Source organism: Bicyclus anynana, chromosome 20, assembly GCF_947172395.1.
Source record: "Bicyclus anynana chromosome 20, ilBicAnyn1.1, whole genome shotgun sequence".
Lineage (NCBI taxonomy): Eukaryota > Metazoa > Arthropoda > Insecta > Lepidoptera > Nymphalidae > Bicyclus > Bicyclus anynana.
The window spans coordinates 13,298,453-13,314,815 of record NC_069102.1 but is presented as its reverse complement, the minus strand read 5'-3'; the positions used below and the strand labels follow the sequence as shown (position 1 = coordinate 13,314,815).

Here is a 16,363-nt window from a genome sequence, read left to right as displayed (position 1 = left end):
TAAACTATTAATTTTTAAAGTTGGGGCTGAAAACTTTTATTGAGATTTTATTGAAAGAAAGCAAAACTCAATATATCATAGCACAACCAAGCCAAGGACCTCATGACAGGCCACGTAGGCCAACCACTGGAGGACTGAACAACAACTTAAGAGTATTTTAAATAGTCAGAATTACAAATTATTCATTCAATATAAGCAGCACTCAATTATAGAGTAATATTAAATTTCTCGATTTTACTTTTATCGAAATGTAATATCGATTTTATAAGAGTGTATAATTTTGTCAATCACTACGGCAACATGATATGTCAAATCTCAGTTGTCTATGGACCCTATTGATTGGTCGACGAGGAGATGTAAAAAATGGCTGCCTTGCCTTCTCCTACTCAGGTAGAATTAACGCAAATTAAATTACTAGTGTAGTGCTTATTAAACTATTTTGCGGTCTCTAAGGAAGTTTAATAAATTCTCTACAGTTTAGTGAGGCTTGTTTAATACAAAATTAGTTGGAACAGAATTATAATCGACGGCGAAGTGTTGCGAACTGTTGACTGATTACGCTGTCGCTAAAACTAATAATTATTTTTACAGTTTTGTTCATAATTCTATTGTAATTTAGCAGTTATGACTATAGTGTAGTGATTATTGGTGGTGTTAGTTCCAGTTGCAGCCTAGTAGTTTCTCTAATATTCAATATATTGTTGTAATTTTGCGCGAACATTGAATGTCAAGAGCAGTGTAATGTCACACCCATATAACGACTGAAAATAATTGTGTTTAAATAAGAAAATATCGTGAACCACTTCTCAAAATGTGGATTGAACCATTGCAGGTGGCAGGGACCCACAGTTCTATATACGAAGCATACTATCATCAAGTAAGTGTGTTCAAATTTTCATACCATATTCTCTTGTATTAATTCTACTGTGTATATTTAATTTCTTTAAAAAAAGGACGTCACAGTCAGTGTGTAAATAGTGTAGATATTCAATTATGGAACTCTTTCAATCCTTATTAAAGGCTAGCTAAAATATTCAAGGTATCATACTTACCAGGAAAGGTCACCATAAAATCTATACTATTCCTAATTAAGCTATGAGGTTTAACTCACATAGATCTCATTTTTTATCGGAAAATCATAATAATGAGTGATGTATGTGCTATTCCAGATTATAACTTAACTCTGTGTCAAATTTTATCCAGATACTTGCAGCTATTATAAAATAATTAACTAAAACATATTTATGTTGCTATATATTTAATTTATTACGAATAATGTAGGATTGACTATTTCTAAAAGCTTTTACCACCTTTATAGAATAGTATACTGAAATTAATACTCTGTGATGAATCTAATAATCTGAAGTAGCACTGAAAAATTACATAATTTTGTAAATAGTTTGTAGTACTAGATAAATAATTACTTAGTGAGCTTTTAGAGTTACACCTTGAAACAATTTTCATATATGAAACCTGGTATGAAAATATTATGAAGAGTTAAATTTGTTCAAGTGTTAATATTTAGTGTTACATTTTAAGCATTACCAGGAAACATTATTATCTGTGCATGTCCCTTTGCATTCCTTTAACTTTGAGATCATGTATGTTTATAATATTATAGTGATTCAATCTAAATTCAAATCAAAATATATGTATTGAGAATTCAGGTTACAGTCAGAGCTTATTGAAATAAACACTAAATTCTATGTTCCAGCTTGAAATATCATGGTATATTATATAAGTTTCCCTTACACCAGAGCAATTAGTCAGGCCGTTCAACAAAATAGGCCTCCTCTACATTTCACCATTGTGCTGTGTTTGGCTTTTCCTCCTTATCCTTTCAGTAGGTTATATCTCCATCTTTTCTGATATGAGAATGAAAATAAAATGTATGTTTTTAGCAAAATAAGAGACATATATAAAAATAATCATTTGCCTTTTATGACATTTGTATTTGAGGAGTAAACTCCAATTGTGTGTTTGAATTTACACACATACATACAATTAATCTCAAATGTATGATAAAGTTGTTAATGTTTGTAAATTAAGAATCTGCTGCCAGTAAATTTATCCAGGTGGAAGTTTGTACATATTAAAATACAAAACAAGAAGAGTTACATCTTTTAGGAGAAGATAGAAGATAGTTAAGGCTCACACTCTACTACAAGAGATTGTGGTCGAGTGTGAGCCATAACTATCTTCTTATAATAAAAATGGATCTACGAAATGCATGTGACCGCATATCTTTCGAACAACTGCGAATTGGATGATACTTGGACAAGGTTTGTGTAATATAAAAGTTACAAATTTAAAAAAGTCTAAAAACAATACTTTTCTATACTCCCATACAGATAATTCATAATAATACTTAAAATAGGGGTCTGTTAGGGGTAAGGTTGCGTAGAGATAGAGTTGGGTATGGGTTAGGATAGGGTAGGTGTAGAAGTGAACAAAATTCAAAGCAAATCTAGACCAGGGGTCGCTAGTTTTAAATAAAATTGAAGCATCTGTCTGTGACTTGAGTGAAGACACAAATTAACTTTTTAAAATTTGTCTGTCTGTTTGTCTGGGCTTATCTCCAGAACGGCTGAACCGATTTTAATGGGACATACTAGAAGAAGTAGAGGGTTATAAATACTTTTTATTTCAGAATAGTCATGGAAAAACTGAATTTGAGTGAAGTCACTGGTCTAGTGTAATAGCACTTACATTTAATGTTCTTTGATAGAAAAAATATATTTCATATTGTATATACATATAGATACTTGGATGTAAAAATCTGTAGCTGATAAACATTTTTATCATTTAGGTATCTCCTGGCAAAACTGTGTAATAGTTTTATCTCATTATTTATCAGTTAGGTCTGTTATCTACAATTTCAACTCTTTAAATACAATAAAGTATGTAAAGATGATATTACCTTTATTTGCAGGACTTGTGACCAAAGAGCGCAGGGTTAAGGAATTCCTTGACAATCGATTAACTCTCCCCTTCTCCGTTCGTGTTGTTCTCCCTGACTAGCCAAAATATACAGTAGTAAAAATATATGATAGTATATTTTTCATTCTGGAAAAATCCATAGTTCCCATGGTATTTGTGAAAAGCAGAAAATCATGTGAAGGAAGTTGCGGACGTTCTCTAGTATAACCTATATTTGAATACTAGTAGACGCCGCGCGGTTTCACCCGCGTCGTTCACGTTCCCATAGCAATATGGGGATAAAATAGCCTGTAACGTTCCCCGATAAATGGGCTATCTAACACTGAAAGAATTTTTCAAATCGTACCAGTAGTTCCTGAGATTAACGCGTTCAAACAAATAAACTCTTCAGTTTTATAATATTAGTATAGAATTTAAACTATCGTGAGTGTTACTCATATTAATTGGTTATGAAACACGGCTCAAACTCACGTGAGGTTAGGTCGGAGTATGCACGATCCAAACAATTTTTTGGTTTTGATCGTGCCGCGATGCAAGAACCAGCTCATGACTAAGGGCCTCGTATGGGTTCGAAACTAGTCGGGCATACTCCGACCTAATATCACGTGAGTTTTAGCCGTGTTTCATAATCAATTAATATTAGTATAGAATTAGATTTATCTCCTTTTCAACCTGTGGAATTTATAAAATTGTAGTGTCAAATGATCTGATGAATTGATATCTCAAGTGAGAAACAATGCCGTGTTCCAGGTGGACCCAAATGGCACGGGCGCCATCCAGGCGCTGGACGCCGCGCGCTTCCTCAAGAAGTCCCGCCTCAGCGATGTGGTGCTCAGCAAGATATGGGACCTCTCCGACCCCACCGGCAAGGGATATCTGGATAAAGTGAGTTTCTTTTTAACTTGGCTGGTTTTACCACTTTCTGATTGCTTTTTAACAAGTTTTGTCTTTGTCATCTATCTAAATATAAAACGAAAGGTATCGAAAATATCGAAAATAGCTTGACTTACAAAAAGAAAATTTGGCAGGGAGGTAGTTTATAGTTGATAGACAACCGCTAAGAACGGGGTTTGCGTCAGCGTCTGATTAATAATTGGTCCAAAACTTAAATTAAAGATATGAGGGTTCCAAAGGCGTCTTGGTCCGAGAAAAGCCCACATCATCAGCCTGGGTTTATTTTTTGTTTATCACGAATTCACATTTTGTCACCTTCCAAAGCCACCACAATCTAAACAAAATTGGCTCCTTTACTTTACTTTACTACTAGCAACATGCATTGACTACCTATATCTTTTCTAAAATGTAATGTCTATCTATCAAGTAATCGAAGTGCATGACATCATGACGATCGCGACCAACACACGATCAGTTTTATCGGACGTCAAGCCGTTAGCGCTGCAGGCATGTGAGAGTACTTGATCGTTAGTGGCTGATGTAAGTCTAACTGTGGCAGGCTCATTCCATGTTGAGACGTTCACGTTCGTCGTATAGGCTGATGTTTCTTATGTAACAGCATCGTAATGTAATGGAGATGCGAGTCGTAAACAGTTTATTGCCGGGCCCCACTGACTTATGCGTCTGGATGAGACAGATCATATTTTATACATGTTTTATGCTTATCAGATGGGTTTTGGGTTTTGTAGTTTTGTATGTTAGTGTACGTTTGTGGATATAGTTGGTTTAGTCCAGGGTATCTCAAACTTTCGGCTCCACGAACCCCTGCTAAAATTTGCAAGTGACAGCGAACCCCCAGCGACCTCAAATTTATTTTTTTATAAATAAGTTTGAGTGTTGAAGAAAACAAGGTTTTTATTTAAATAAAAGGTAACAAATAAGGTACAATCATAATGTGATAGGCGTCCTTGTTTTTTGTCGCAAATGGATTCAATGTTATGAGCAATTTTAGACAATTTTAACCGTTATTCTGATCAGTTATCAAGCCACCATTACGAAAACCTTGTCGCGAACCTCCTGCCTGCCTAGGGGTTCGCGTACCCCACTTTGAGAAACCCTGGTCTAGTCCAATGGCTATTGTTTTGGATCACAAGCTCACTTGCATCAACACTCAGCTTCCCTGCACGACATGTTCTCCATGCCCACACTAAACAATAATTACAACACAAAACATTATTGCACAAAATCACTAACGCGACTGGCAGCGTGACGGTGTCTACGCTGCCTAACAAACAACTGAGCTCAAGTCATCAAATACCCTCTTTTATATATACCTCCCCTCTACAATAACATTAATAATGAATTTTAATACCATCTGTAATCGAGGAACTTGTAATATTATTATATTACAAGTTATTGTATTAATATATTGAATCTATACTAATATTATAAAGCCGAAGAGTTTGTTTGTTTGTTTGATTGAACGCGGTAATCTCAGGATCTACTGGTCCGATTAGAAAAAATATTTCAGTGTTAGATAGTCCATTTATAGAGGAAGGCTATAGGCTATATATTATTCCCATACTCCTTTGGGAACGGGATCTACGCGGGTGAAACCGCGTGGCGTCAGCTAGTATTGAATATTTCATATTCGGATTCGTAAGGCAACGGAAACCATGCGGGTGAAACCGAGTGACGTCTGTTAGTCTAATGTTAAACTGATCAACTTTAACGTTAGTATACTAATTATGCTAATTTCAAAGAAGTGCGAAAATATACTTGGCGATAAAATACAAGGCGATCGGAGCTAGGGAATGTATATAGTGTGGCTTAAACGACGTAAAACGTCCCATGTACAATGGAGAGAGCGAGGGTCCTTTTAATGAGGGCGTTAAGAGCCCTTGGCTGCTCGCATACCCGCTCTGTGCCTACCAGGGTTCCCAACTTAGGGGTTTTCCCCCCAGATTTAGGGGGCAAATAAGTGAAATGGGATTTTTTAGGGGTATTTTCAGGGATTTTTTGACTCTTTAATATTCTTAAATTGATGATAATTTTAATATTTCTTTCTTGACCTAGCGACTTATAACGATATATAATACGTTATTCTACAACCACTCTGAGGCAACTGGCGGCAATTTTCATCGAATAAAAAAATTGGTTGCCTGTAAAGTCGGTATACGGGCGAAAATTTTACGTGACGACTTGAAGTGTCACCCGGCAAACCAATTTATAAGACGTTGTCACGTCAAAAAAAAAATGTTAAATTTATTCATTGTCAACATGTACCTACCTATGATTTCAAAAAATCTGAATCTTCAGATAAAGACGTAATATTTAGTCTGTATTAAATATAGACTTTTGAAACTTATTACAGCATATTATTTCTAAATTATTATGAATTTATATTTTAAGGGGGACGACTCAATAATTAAGGCGATTTTAGGGGTTTTTGACACAAACTTTAGGGATAAATATTTTGGAGAATTGGTAACACTGGTGCCTACTAAGTACGTAGGGTTAGGGCCACAATTGGGGTGTGTAGACGTCTAGTTCCTTCGTATGATTTTAATTGAGGCCATTTTGTTGATGATTACGTAAACATGTTTTCAGGGTTACGTTTTGTTTGAGGGTTGATATTTGTAAGGTTGTATGTTCGAATACCGCATATTTGACAATTGTTTATTAAACAAGCTTGGGTGTTTTTGCACTGTATATATAAAGTATCCGAAAGTAGGAAGGGTTGCAAAAAATGGCGATTTTTTTTCAACTTTCCCATTGAGTTATATTATTTAGTATTTATATACATAGTACATTAAAGTTTGTTACCAATTTTTTTTTGTTTTTGAGCAACACAAAAATAATAAAATATATTTATTTATAACTAGCGGATACCGCGACTTCGTCCGCGTAGAAACAAATGTTTTTTTTTTTTATTCTTTACAAGTTAGCCCTTGACTACAATCTCACCTGATGATAAGTGATGATGCAGTCTAAGATGGAAGCGGGCTAACTTGTTAGGAGGAGGATGAAAATCCACACCCCTTTTCGGTTTTTACTCGACATCGTACCGGAACGCTAAATCGCTTGGCGGTACGTCTTTATCGGTAGGGTGGTAGCCACGGCCGAAGCCTCCCACCGGCCAGACCTGGACCAATTAAGAAAATCTTAATCCGCGCATACCACTGCGCCACGGGGGCCGTCACAAACTACAGTTGTAAACTTTCAACCCCTATTTCACCACTTTAGGGGGTTGAATTTTAAAAATTCTTGATCACATTCTATTGCGTATTTTTTTTTATGATTTATGAACAAAATTTTAAAACTGTAACTCTAAATATGAAGGACTTTTTATACAAACTTTCAACACCTATTTCACCCCCTTCTATTTTTATTTTAGGGTCAAAAAAGTACCCTACGTTTTGCTCCAAGGTCCCATTTACCATTATACCAAAATTCATCTTAATCGGTTCAGCCGTTTAGCCGTGAAAAGGTAACAGATAGACAGACTGACATTCGCATTTATAATTTTTTTTAGAGATCCGCAATATTAACTGCAATTTTCTTTAAAATGTAAATAACAATAGGAATAAAATTAAGACAGAGAATAGTCAAATATTACCAGACATTTCATCCCAGTATGTCTTGAACTCAAGTCGTCCTGATTTGAATTTTTTTTGTATATCCGCATGGTAAGTTGGCCCGACGTGAATCTGGCTGGTCGCCCAAAACTAAAGTCGGATGCGATTGCGTTACTTCTTTGGTTCGATAGTATAACCTATTTATTTCCGTATAGCGGTTGTAAGTGGGTATAGCCTAATGACGTCCAATATAATATGATGGATACGGCGTACACCACTAATTGGATCGTTTATAGGGCACTTAAGGTTGTGCTTCGATACATGCAGGTCGGTTGCAATTTCTTTTTAATCCGATTAAGTGAGGTCGTAAGAATTGCTATTTAATTTTCATTTTCTTTAATAACTAATAACTAGCCTATTTTTATTGGGGAAATGGAGACTGTTTTAGGGTTCCGTAGTTCACAAAGAACCCTTGTAGTTTCGTCATGTCCGTCTGTCTGTCCGTCCGCGGTTTAGCGCAGAGACTATTACTACTATAAAGCTGTATATTAGCATGAGTATGTAGGTACAAATATGTGAACAAAGTCGTAGAATAAAATCTTGAAATATATTTTTTTAGAGTACCTACCCCGTACATGTAAAGTGGGGATGATTTTTTTAAATCGTTTATTTCATAGTGTGGGGTATCCTTGGATAGGTCTTTGAAAGATATGAGGGGCTTTAGAGATCCGTTTGTAAAATATTAAGCTTTTAAGAGCTAATTTTTGTTAGAGTCAAGTTTCCCCACGTTCTACCGGCTATACGGTTTAGTGATACGTGAAAAAAATCCTGAGAGTAGTATAAATAATGAAATAACAAGGAAGTTCAGTATTTCAAAATCCGATCCAGGAATCGAACCTTGGACGTCTTCATCCAGAGCTATGTAGGCTAACCACTGGATAAACGAGGTGCCCTTCGGATTTCAAAAACCGGACTTTTGAAATTCTTCATTACATTCGCATGGCGAATGTTTAAAAGGATTGGTCACAAAACGGAATGCGCCGTAGACAATCTATAGGCACGGTTTAAATCCAATATCGGACGAGTCTGCTGAAGAGCTCTCGAATCTTCCATTTTAAGTTCGTAGACTAGTTTTTATTATTACGAACGGAACTACGGAAACTGCGAAAACGAGTTATTGTAAAGGAGGAGTCCGATTTTCTATTTTTTACGGTTCCGAAAGGAAATAAATGAAACACTTTTAGGATCACTTTGTTGTCTCTCTGTCTATTAAGTACCTATGTCTCGGGAACGCGTATCGAGCTGCAAATCATTTACTCGTGATACGTGAAAAAAATCCTGAGAGTAGTATAAATAATGAAATAACAAGGAAGTTCAGTATTTCAAAATCCGATCCAGGAATCGAACCTTGGACGTCTTCATCCAGAGCTATGTAGGCTAACCACTGGATAAACGAGGTGCCCTTCGGATTTCAAAAACCGGACTTTTGAAATTCTTCATTACATTCGCATGGCGAATGTTTAAAAGGATTGGTCACAAAACGGAATGCGCCGTAGACAATCTATAGGCACGGTTTAAATCCAATATCGGACGAGTCTGCTGAAGAGCTCTCGAATCTTCCATTTTAAGTTCGTAGACTAGTTTTTATTATTACGAACGGAACTACGGAAACTGCGAAAACGAGTTATTGTAAAGGAGGAGTCCGATTTTCTATTTTTTACGGTTCCGAAAGGAAATAAATGAAACACTTTTAGGATCACTTTGTTGTCTCTCTGTCTATTAAGTACCTATGTCTCGGGAACGCGTATCGAGCTGCAAATCATTTACTCGTACTTATTTCTGTAGTACCATGAAGCTGTGAAAATTCAAACTTCTATGTTAACTTAATAGAACGAAAGCCTGTCATAGTCAGACCTCCTACTCCAAGTTCCATCTTAGATTGCATCATCACTTACCATCAGGTGAGATTGTTGTCAAGGACTAACTTGTAAAGAATAAAAAAACTAAACTAAACTACTAAATCGATTTTCGTAAAAATGAAATGGGACCAATCTGGAAGTTTACTCTTTCAAACAAAAAAATAATTTTCAAAATTGGTTACTAAATGAGGAAGTTATGTAAAAACATACGCGGCGAATGGAGAACCTCCTCCTTTTTTTGAAATGAAGGCTAAAAGTTACTTAGCACATGTTATTATCGCATGCTATACCAATAGTACATCATCATCGTGTCAGCCAATGGACGTCCACTGGAGGACACAGGCCTTTTGTAGGGACTTCTAACCACAATCCTAAAACGTCTGCATGCAGCGAATACCATAGTCTACTTTATTCCCACAGAAATGAGATCGACGCGGGTAAAACCGCGGGGCATAGCCAGTATGTAATATGTATCTATATAAGCCAATTATGTCAGCTATCAGTAAACTTTTTCATGCCTTCAACAACTCAGTCAATTGAATGTATAATGAATTAATGAACGAATTCCGAGTGATAAGGGTTATAGCACACATACGAGTATCAACTTTAAAACGGATCGGTGCCGTGTCAAGCCGTCCGGTATTTGCAATGCATGCTAATCGGAATCGTATCGTAGGGACGAACTTACGTTTTGCCGTTCACACAGTTAACGCGATTATGTTTCCTTGTTTTCGTGTACTCTTCGTGTACGCTTACTCTATCTTCTCCTGCGTATCGCCTTGCCGCCAACCTGCGATCGTTGTAAGCGCGGCGTCATCTAGCTGTCGTTACATTGACACCAATAGGCCCAAGATATGCCCCGCGACAAATATTAAGACACAAGAAAGAAAAATGTCGACAATGTCGCTGAGAAAGCGATATTTTGAACTCCATTTTGCCATTGGTCGATAGTGTATCTTTTTCTCTTCACGAGATATTATGTCGTTCACAGCTCACCGTGTTGTTTGGAAGTCCTTAAGATAAGCCTATGTCCAGCAGTGGATGTTCATTATGATGTTGGTGGTGATACGTTTGCTAGACGACGCATTGGTTGATGTCGAGGCGGTACAATTACGATACATTTCTGAGTGGTTATGTGTGCAATTGGTGAAGCACAAGTGGCAAAGGGCAGGGCACACATAGCTTGAATGGCGACCCCGCACCTTAAAGCGCAGTGTTGGACGACCTACCACTAGGTGGACCGTAGACAACAAGCGGGTTGCAGAGAGCCGCTGGATGATGGTGGCTCGCGACCGTTTGAAAGTCCATACAAGAGGCAATCCAGCAGTCGTTCATCGGCTGTTGATGATGATGATGATGATGATGTGTGCTGTGACCTTAATGTGGCTGTTGATTATGATGGTGGTGATGACGCATACTAAACCTATTGGTTGACGGCGAGGCGGTACGGTTACTATACATTTCCGAGTGGATATGTGTGCTGTGCCCTTAATGCGGTTGCTGATAACAGCATGGAGTCAGTCGGTCGCGCCTGGCGGGGGTGTGCGCGTGTGACGAGATACGCGCTATCAGTGCTGACGAACTTACTAACTCGTACTTTTATTTGATGCGAGAGTGAGTTTCTATTCCTTTGAAAGAATAGGCACCATGTCTTCTGAACGTGGCTAATATTAAGTAGGTATCGTTTTCTGTCTTATTTAGCTACAGTTCAGTATTAAGTTATTAGTTATTGCAGATACGCCCCGCGGTTTCACCGGCGTCGTTCCCATTGGGAACACACGGGGAGAGTTAATGAGACGCATTTCATTAAAATTGCTGTGTGATCCATTAATGTTGCCAAGCAAGAATTGCTTCAATAATTGCCCAAGTATACTTCCCCGTGTATACACACACCATATGGTCGCCAAGATCGGAATGCTACCTTTATAATCATAAGCCGCAGTCACATATTACTCCTCGCATTGCCCTATTTGTCCACACACTGCTCTAGTCTTCTTCTCACTACTTTTCACGCCATTCGTAACACGTAACCCAACCGCCATACACTGCCCGCGTATGGCGGGTGGGTTAAGGGGATAAGCCGTGATGAGCTGAGCAGGACCAGTCCTAGATGAAAAAAATCCCTTAAGGTTTATTACAGACCTGTATTGGACCAAAAAAAAAAAAACGAGTATGCTTTAGACTGAAGCAAAACTTCTTTAGATTTCCCACTCAACGTCCGTTCGCCTTGACCGATTACACTTTTCGTAACGCATTCAGTTTACTACCCGAGTCAAGTATGTGTAAAGAAGTTTACTTTAATAATCCATTTAGTACAATTTGTGCGTTTAGTGCATACGGTATGCAGCATACCCTAGTAGAAACCGTTGTGCACGCCACTACAGCAGGTGTTCGTTCACAGGCGGGGCTGTTCGTGGCGCTGAAGCTGGTGGCGCTGGCGCAGGCCGGCAAGGACATCAACATGAGCAACATACACTCCGAAACGCCGCCGCCCAAAGTCGTGAGTCTTTTTTTTTCATTCTTTACAAGTTAGCCCTTGACTACAACCTCACCTGGTTACCTCACCTACAACCGCAAGTGATGATGCAATCTAAGATGGAAGCGGGGTAACTGGTTAGAAGTAGGATAAAAATCTACACCCTTTTCGTTTCTATACGACATCGTACTAGAGCTCTTAATCGCTTGACGGCACGTCTTTGTCGGTAGGGTAACTAGCCACTACCATCCAAAAGTCTACATATTTTTCTCAGTCAATCAAAAAAATAAATATTAAATTGACCAGCATCACTTTGACGTATTTTAGTAGACATATACAAAATGAACCTTGATAGACCAGTGGAACCCCTGCCTCCGATTGTGGTTGTTGGAATCTGGGTTCGAATCTGGTCCAGGGCATGCACCTCCAACTTTTTAGTTGTGTGCATTTTAAAAAATTAAATATCACGTGCCTCAAACGGTGAAGGAAAAACATCGTGAGGAGACCTGCATACCTGAGAATATTCTAAATTATCTGTGTGTGTCTCAAAGACAGGTGACATTTAATTTCTTAAAATGCATATTGGATAGAAGCAGGCGTTACTTTGCGGAAGTTCATCATGATTATATAATGATTTATTTATTTTGTGCAATTTACAACGTGCAATTGCAAAGAATTCTTTGCAATTGCACGTTGTAGAGTCAACATCTCCTGAGGATGCTCCGGTTTCGGGGTGAAACGTACGTAGAGAGTATTTTGTCGGACCTGGGTGACGTTGTCGCATGGGTTCGCCGAATTTTCGCGGATGATAGCAAAATAAATAAATCATTATATAATCTTAAAATGCACTCAACTGAAAAGTTGGAGGTGCATGCCTTGGACCGGATTCGAACCCACACCCTCCGGAATCGGAGGTTGAGGTCATATCCACGGGGCTATCACGACAGACAAAGACAAAGTTTACCTACAATAAATCAACAGGTCATGTATGTGGTGTAGGTACATTCTTGAAATAAAGTCACAGCCCTCGTAAGCACTATTTATTGTTCCTCTGATGGCTCCTCGATTTAACGCCACTCGACTCGACTCGACTGGTCGGGGGTTGCAGACATCGAGACCTCATTAACCGAGGCAAATCGATTCAGTTCTGGCGTGGTGCCAATTTTGTTTGTAATCCTTAAATGTACTGGCACGGTTTGTTTGTTGAATGGCCAGGACTTTTGGTAACGAACTTACGAGACGAACACTCATCCGTTATAAGTTGTACATCTTTTTAAGAATATCCAAATATTACATGTGCAAGTTTTTTATGAATTACTATTCCCTTAAATCATCCTCAAGCCATTCAGTATTTCAAACAACTTTTAATAAAGTTGTTTGAAATATTTCTTTAAATAATAAGTTATGAAATTGTGGATTGTTGACAATTAATGTCAGGGTACTGTATTTTGGAAACAATTTGGAATTTCAATGAGGGTAACGAAAGATTAGTGGTTGGCAGCTGCATTCTTAATTTATTCTAAGAGTAGCTAATTCATTGGGTGTTGCAGCCTGAATCGAACTTCTTTCATTGTCGATATAGTCCTGGAGCTGTAGGCGGGCGAGGTTTAGAACTAGACTACAACTAACTAGACTTATCTCTATCATCCGCGGATGGTATAGGATTTTGTTGACCAATATCTAGCTCTAGGGGACCGGAATAGATAAAACACACATTTCGCCTTAACTACAATCATGCCTGACGGAAAGCAATGATGAGTTCTAAGATAAAGCGAGATAACTTGTAAGATGCCTATTCACTCTTGCCATGAAGGTGCTCAAATCATACGTGTCAAGGAATATAGAAGATGGAAGAGTATTTCACATCTTAGCAGTTCTTGTTCGAAACGTTTTGTGGTCGATTGGATGGTAACAAAAAGATGACTCACGGCATCTCGCTGTCCTGTGGTAGATTGTAGAAGGAGGAACTAGATTGTAAAGTTCCTGTGCACACTCCAAAGTATATAATGTAAAAATTGCTTACAGGGCGAGCTGCCGAAGGTGCCGCCGCCGTCCGCACCGCCCGCCACAGCGCCGCTGAGCGACTGGAGCGTGAAGCCGGCCGAGCGCGATAAGTACAGCCAGCTGTTCGACTCGCTGCAGCCCAGCAATGGGCTCATACCCGGGAACAAGGTTAGTGTGTCTCTCAGCATCAGGGCGAGCTGCCAAAAGTGCCAGGATGACCTAACGAAGCAATGCTATGCAGTTCCATTCTGACCAAGGAGACTATCCCAGGAGATAATCCCAGAGTCTGTTAAGAGCTAGGGTCAGGCAAGGGTAGGGGTAGGGTAGGGAATGAGTCAAAGCGTTGCTAAACTTTATTATTCCTATGCTTTGCCTTGGAACAAAAGCGAGTAATAATAAAAATAAAAAAATTAAAAAGCGAGTAATATGCAGACAAAATTATTTTGTTAACTCTCACCGTGCATTTTAGACGTAGTAGAGTCGCTACTACGAGAAAAACTAATGCTCGCCCCCAAGGTTTCCAGTAACCTTTAGAGGGATTCAGTAGGCTAAAAACCGAGAGTTCACTAAGATTTTAATTATATCATCTAATTCTAATCAACAATCTCACCTGATGGTAAGTGATGATGCAACCTAAGATGGAAGCGGGCTAATTTGTTAGGAGTAGGATGAAAATCCACAGTCCTTTCGGTTTCTACACGACGTCGTACCGGAACGCTAAATAGCTTGGCTGTACGTCTTTGCCAGGTGGTAACTAGCCACGGCCGAAGCCTTCGACAAACACCTACAACAAGGACCAATTAAGAAAACCCCAATAGGCCTAGGCACCTGAACTGGGTCCTAACTGAAAATCAGTGCTGTATTTTTTTTTCCTTTGGAAGTATGTGGTGAAATTAGTTGGGGTCTAGGTTGTGCTATTTATTGCAGGGAATTATTTTATTGCTCCACTGTATAGATGGACAATTAAGTCATGATATAATTTAGAATATATTAATGTGATATAAGATCTTTCTTTCTTTCTTCTTTCTTTTGTTCTTTCCATGGAGACCGTTATAAATTCACGTTTAATTATGTTTTTTAATTGACATCATTTAATCTTTTAATTACCTTGTAGTATTTAAAAATGCTTTAACGTATTCCAGGTCAAAGGCGTGTTGATGGAATCCAAGCTACCGCTAGAGACTTTGGGCAAGATCTGGGACTTGGCCGATCAGGACAAAGACGGCATGCTGGACAGACATGAGTTCATAGTGGTGAGTAAAGTGAACTAGACGCATAACAGTAGAGCAAAACATTGACCTCTTATAATAAAAGGACGCACAATCATATAGAAAATTTCACTAAAAAACTGTCCTATTTTGCTTTGACAGTCTTAGAATTATTGGTAAAGAAAATTATACCCAAAGGCCTTTAAATATAGTCTAGTATTCATTAAAATCCCAAATTTAGAGCAAAGACAACCTTAAGTATTAAGTTTAAGGTTGAATTTCCAAATGCGACTACTTGCATTGAGTGCCAAGAAGTTGTGTTTGGCACTCATTGAGTGGGGACGTTTTTTGGTCGCTGATTGTGCATCCACTTTTTAACAGAAGATCAATGAGCCAAAATCATCATTCATATAGAACAAGAAATTATTCTTAATTTGAAAGTTTTTTTTTAACAAGTATCATCCTTTTCCTTATCACACTCATGATAGTTTAAATTCAAAAATAGGACATAAATTGTCGAAAATTGTCTCTATTTTAATTTGTACATGCATATGTTTATCGTAAAATTACTCAGTAAGGAGATATCAAAAAAAGCTGGATTTAGACGCGATTTAGTGTAGTGCGCTGCGCTCCTTGCTACACTTCCTAGGTGGCAAAATGAGAATTCGAAACAAGCATCTCCATAATCTCATCTATAAATTCCATTCATAAAACATTCCATGTATTCCCCCATTTTTTGACCAATTTACTAGTATCGAACCGGTTGTCAATTAGATTCGTGTCGTTCGCAGGCAATGCACCTAGTATACAAGGCTCTAGAGAAGCACGCGGTGCCCACCACGCTGCCGCCCGAGCTGCGCGCGCGGCCCGCCCGCCCGCCGTCCCGCCCGCCGTCCCGCCCGCCATCGCGCCCGCCGTCCCGCCCGCCCTCGCCGCAGGTGCGCCCGCCGCCGCCGCGCCCCGTGCCGCCGCCGCAGCAGCCGCAGTCCAATGCTTCGCTGCTCGAGGGCCTGCTGGACCTGTCTAGTGTGAGTGTGTCACTACTTCTTTACATATGCTTTTGAGTTAGTCAAGTGTGCCTTGGAAGGAATAATAAATTGCAAAGGACGAAAAAACAGAGCATGGTGCCAGTAGACACAGCATACAGGGGTTTTGATAGTAGGCCGATAGACAGGAACACCAACAGCTTGAAGTCCGGGGTGACGTTTTTGGCTGGTTGGAGTCCGTCACTATCTGATTCAGAATGTCCATGAAGATTATCTGCCTAACAATGAATTTGTCCTTACAAAATTTTTCGAGAAAACCTGCCTAAGGGCCAATGGTCGTTGGTTTCGTAAGGTGGTG

At 38.8% G+C, this 16,363-nt stretch overlaps 1 protein-coding gene across 1 annotated transcript in view; it reads left to right on the top strand.

The window, feature by feature from the left end:
- The first annotated feature begins 307 nt into the window (after positions 1-307).
- The window catches only part of LOC112044839 (epidermal growth factor receptor substrate 15-like 1), a 40,893-nt gene continuing 24,837 nt past the window's right edge, over positions 308-16,363 (top strand). Inside the window, exons 1-7 of the mRNA XM_052887641.1 lie at positions 308-390; positions 833-877; positions 3,691-3,825; positions 11,733-11,831; positions 13,833-13,979; positions 14,954-15,064; positions 15,811-16,047. Of these exons, the coding sequence (XP_052743601.1) occupies positions 364-390; positions 833-877; positions 3,691-3,825; positions 11,733-11,831; positions 13,833-13,979; positions 14,954-15,064; positions 15,811-16,047 (801 nt within the window). The 5' untranslated portion in view covers positions 308-363. The remainder of the gene's footprint in view (positions 391-832; positions 878-3,690; positions 3,826-11,732; positions 11,832-13,832; positions 13,980-14,953; positions 15,065-15,810; positions 16,048-16,363) is intronic.